The 5,000-nt window shown below is 49.5% G+C and overlaps 1 protein-coding gene across 1 annotated transcript in view; it reads right to left on the bottom strand.

The window, feature by feature from the left end:
• Positions 1 to 5,000, bottom strand: part of haus7 (HAUS augmin-like complex, subunit 7) — a 31,765-nt gene that overhangs the window by 20,808 nt on the left and 5,957 nt on the right. Inside the window, exon 5 of the mRNA XM_041857248.2 lies at positions 1,785 to 1,978. Coding sequence (XP_041713182.1) covers positions 1,785 to 1,978 — 194 coding nt within the window. The remainder of the gene's footprint in view (positions 1 to 1,784; positions 1,979 to 5,000) is intronic.

Below are 5,000 nucleotides of genomic sequence, written 5' to 3'. Positions count from 1 at the left end.
TGTACCTGATATCAGAGGGCCAGGGGTGAGTGTGTCCCTGATATCAGAGGGCCAGGGGGTGAGTGTGTCCCTGATATCAGAGGGCCAGGGGGTGAGTGTGGGGGTGAGTGTGTACCTGATATCAGAGGGCCAGGGGGTGAGTGTGGGAGTGAGTGTGTCCCTGATATCAGAGGGCCAGGGGGTGAGTGCGTACCTGATATCAGAGGGCCAGGGGGTGAGTGTGTACCTGATATCAGAGGGCCAGGGGGTGAGTGTGGGGGTGAGTGTGTCCCTGATATCAGAGGGCCAGGGGGTGAGTGCGTACCTGATATCAGAGGGCCAGGGGGTGAGTGTGTCCCTGATATCAGAGGGCCAGGGGGTGAGTGTGTCCCTGATATCAGAGGGCCAGGGGGTGAGTGCGTACCTGATATCAGAGGGCCAGGGGGTGAGTGTGTACCTGATATCAGAGGGCCAGGGGGTGAGTGTGGGGGTGAGTGTGTCCCTGATATCAGAGGGCCAGGGGGTGAGTGCGTACCTGATATCAGAGGGCCAGGGGGTGAGTGTGTACCTGATATCAGAGGGCCAGGGGGTGAGTGTGGGAGTGAGTGTGTCCCTGATATCAGAGGGCCAGGGGGTGAGTGTGTCCCTGATATCAGAGGGCCAGGGGTGAGTGTGTACCTGATATCAGAGGGCCAGGGGGTGAGTGTGTACCTGATATCAGAGGGCCAGGGGGTGAGTGTAGGGGTGAGTGTAGGGGTGAGTGTGTCCCTGATATCAGAGGGCCAGGGGGTGAGTGCGTACCTGATATCAGAGGGCCAGGGGGGTGAGTGTGTACCTGATATCAGAGGGCCAGGGGGTGAGTGTGGGGGGTGAGTGTGTCCCTGATATCAGAGGGCCAGGGGGTGAGTGTGGGGGTGAGTGTGTCCCTGATATCAGAGGGCCAGGGGGTGAGTGTGTACCTGATATCAGAGGGCCAGGGGTGAGTGTGGGGGTGAGTGTAGGGGTGAGTGTGTCCCTGATATCAGAGGGCCAGGGGTGAGTGTGGGGGGTGAGTGTGTCCCTGATATCAGAGGGCCAGGGGGTGAGTGTGGGGGTGAGTGTGTCCCTGATATCAGAGGGCCAGGGGGTGAGTGTGGGGGTGAGTGTGTCCCTGATATCAGAGGGCCAGGGGGTGAGTGTGGGGGTGAGTGTAGGGGTGAGTGTGTCCCTGATATCAGAGGGCCAGGGGGTGAGTGTGGGGGTGAGTGTGTCCCTGATATCAGAGGGCCAGGGGGTGAGTGTGTCCCTGATATCAGAGGGCCAGGGGTGCCAGTGTGTACCTGATATCAGAGGGCCAGGGGGTGAGTGTGTCCCTGATATCAGAGGGCCAGGGGTGAGTGTGTACCTGATATCAGAGGGCCAGGGGGTGAGTGTGGGGGGTGAGTGTGTCCCTGATATCAGAGGGCCAGGGGGTGAGTGTGGGGGTGAGTGTGTCCCTGATATCAGAGGGCCAGGGGTGAGTGTGTACCTGATGTCAGAGGGCCAGGGGGTGAGTGTGTACCTTATATCAGAGGGCCAGGGGGGTGAGTGTGTACCTTATATCAGAGGGCCAGGGGGTGAGTGTGTACCTGATGTCAGAGGGCCAGGGGGTGAGTGTGTACCTTATATCAGAGGGCCAGGGGGTGAGTGTGTACCTTATATCAGAGGGCCAGGGGGTGAGTGTGTCCCTGATATCAGAGGGCCAGGGGGTGAGTGTGTACCTTATATCAGAGGGCCAGGGGGTGAGTGTGTACCTGATGTCAGAGGGCCAGGGGGTGAGTGTGTACCTGATGTCAGAGGGCCAGGGGGTGAGTGTAGGGGTGAGTGTGTGTGTCAGGTGAGGCAGAGCTTCAGGACAGAAGAGTTCCTTCAGTAGGCCCTCTCCTCCGGCCCTGCTGTCCCCACTAGACCCCATGGAGCCAGGCACTAGAGTTAGCAGCTGCTCCAGGAAACACAGCTGGCGCAGGGGACAGGCCCGGCCCTGAGAGAGGAGGGACACAGCCTGTTAGAATACAGCAGAACAACACATACAGTTGAAGTTTATACGTCACATACAGTGGAAGTCGGAAGTTTACATCCTCTTAGGTTGGAGTCATTAAATCTCGTTTTTCAACCACTCCACTAATTTCTTGTTAACAAACTATAGTTTTGGTAAGTCGGTTAGGACATCTACTTTGTGTAATTTTTCCAACAATTGTTTACAGACAGATTATTTCACTTATAATTCACTGTATCACAATTCCAGTGGGTCAGAAGTTTACATACACTAAGTTGACTGTGCCTTTAAACAGCTTGGAAAATTCCAGAAAATTATGTCATGGCTTTAGAAGCTTCTGATAGGCTAACTGACATCATTTGAGTCAATTGGAGGTGTACCTGTGGATGTATTTCAAGGCCTACCTTCAAACTCAGTGCCTCTTTGCTTGACATCATGGGAAAATCAAAAGAAATCAGCCAAGGAAAAAAATGGTAGACCTCCACAAGTCTGGTTCATTCTTGGGAGCAATTTCCAAACGCCTGAAGGTACCACGTTCATCTGTACAAACAATAGTACGCAAGTATAAACACCATGGGACCATGCAGCCGTCATACCGCTCAGGAAGGAGATGCGTTCTGTCTCCAAGAGATGAACGTACTTTGGTGCGAAAAGTACAAATCAATCCCAGAACAACAGCAAAGGACCTTGTGTAGATGCTGGAGGAAACAGGTACAAAAGTATCTACATCCACAGTAAAACGAGTCCTATATCGACATAACCTGAAAGGCCGCTCAGCAAGGAAGAAGCCACTGCTCCAAAACCGCCATAAAAAAGCCGGACTTCGGTTTGCAACTGCACATGGGGACAAAGATCGTACTTTTTGGAGAAATGTCCTCTGATCTGAATAAGCAAAAATAGAACTGTTTGGCCATAATGACCATCATTATGTTTGGAGGAAAAAGGGGGTTGCTTGCAAGCTGAAGAACACCATCCCAACCGTGAAGCACAGGGGTGGCGCTTTGCTGCAGGAGGGACTGGTGCACTTCACAAAAAGATGGTATCATGAGGAAGGATAATTATGTGGATATATTGAAGCAACATCAAGACATCAGTCAGGAAGTTAAAGCTTGGTCGCAAATGGGTCTTCCAAATGGACAATGACCCCAAGCATACTTCCAAAGTTATGGCAAAATGGCTTAAGGACAACAAAGTCAAGGTTTTGGAGTGGCCATCACAAAGCCCTGACCTCAATCCTATAGAAAATCTGTGGGCAGAACTGAAAAAGCGTGTGCGAGCAAGGAGGCCTACAAACCTGACTCAGTTACACCAGCTCTGTCAGGAGGAATGGGCCAAAATTCACCCAACTTATTGTGGGAAGCTTGTGGAAGGCTACCTGAAACATTTGACCCAAGTTAAATAATTTAAAGGCAATGCTACCAAATACTAATTGAGTGTATGTAAACTTCTGACCCACTTGTGATGAAATAAATAAAAGCTGAAATAAATCATTATCTCTACTATTATTCTGACATTTCACATTCTTAAAATAAAGTGGTGATCCTAACTGACCTAAGACAGTGTATTTGTACTAGGATTAAATGTCAGGAATTGTGAAAAACTGAGTTTAAATGTATTTGGCTAAGGTGTATGTAAACTTCCGACTTCAACTGTATGAACTGGGTGCAGTTGCAATCTACTGTAGAGATAGCCTGCAGAGCTCTATCATACTATCCAGGTCTGTGCCCAAACAGTTTGAGCTTCTACTTCTAAAAATCCACCTTTCCAGAAATAAGTCTCTCAATGTTGCCTCTTGCTACAGACCCCCCTCAGCCCCCAGCTGTGCCCTGAACACCATATGTGAACTGATTGCCCCCCATCTATCCTCAGAGTTCGTACTGCCTGGTGACCTAAACTGGGATATGCTTAACACCCCGGCCATCCTACAATCTAAACTAGATGCCCTCAATCTCACACAAATTATCAAGGAACCTACCAGGTACAACCCTAAATCCGTAAACATGGGCACCCTCATAGATATCATCCTGACTAACTTACCCTCTAAATACACCTCTGCTGTCTTCAACCAGGATCTCAGCGATCACTGCCTTATTGCCTGCGTCCGTAATGGGTCCGCGGTCAAACGACCACCCCTCATCACTGTCAAACGCTCCCTAAAACACTTTAGCGAGCAGGCCTTCCTAATTGACCTGGCCCAGGTATCCTGGATGGATATCGATCTCATTCCGTCAGTAGAGGATGCCTGGATGTTCTTCAAAAGTGCTTTCCTCTCCATCTTAAATAAGCATGCCCCATTAAAAAAAATTCAGAACTAAGAACAGATATACAGTGGGGAGAACAAGTATTTGATACACTGCCGATTTTGCAGGTTTTCCTACTTACAAAGCATGTAGAGGTCTGTAATTTTTATCATAGGTACACTTCAACTGTGAGAGACAGAAACTAAAACAAAAATCCAGAAAATCACATTGTATGATTTTTAAGTAATTAATTTGCATTTTATTGCATGACATAAGTATTTGATCACCTACCAACCAGTAAGAATTCCAGCTCTCACAGACCTGTTAGTTTTTCTTTAAGAAGCCCTCCTGTTCTCCACTCATTACCTGTATTAACTGCACCTGTTTGAACTCGTTACCTGTATAAAAGACACCTGTCCACACACTCAATCAAACAGACTCCAACCTCTCCACAATGGCCAAGACCAGAGAGCTGTGTAAAGACATCAGGGATAAAATTGTAGACCTGCACAAGGCTGGGATGGGCTACAGGACAATAGGCAAGCAGCTTGGTGAGAAGGCAACAACTGTTGGCGCAATTATTAGAAAATGGAAGAAGTTCAAGATGACGGTCAATCACCCTCGGTCTGGGGCTCCATGTAAGATCTCACCTCGTGGGGTATCAATGATCATGAGGAAGGTGAGGGATCAGCCCAGAACTACACGGCAGGACCTGGTCAACGACCTGAAGAGAGCTGGGACCACAGTCTCAAAGAAAACCATTAGTA

This window comes from Coregonus clupeaformis, chromosome 30 (genome assembly GCF_020615455.1).
Source record: "Coregonus clupeaformis isolate EN_2021a chromosome 30, ASM2061545v1, whole genome shotgun sequence".
NCBI classification, from domain to species: Eukaryota; Metazoa; Chordata; class Actinopteri; order Salmoniformes; family Salmonidae; genus Coregonus; species Coregonus clupeaformis.
This window is presented reverse-complemented; position numbering and strand designations above follow the sequence as displayed.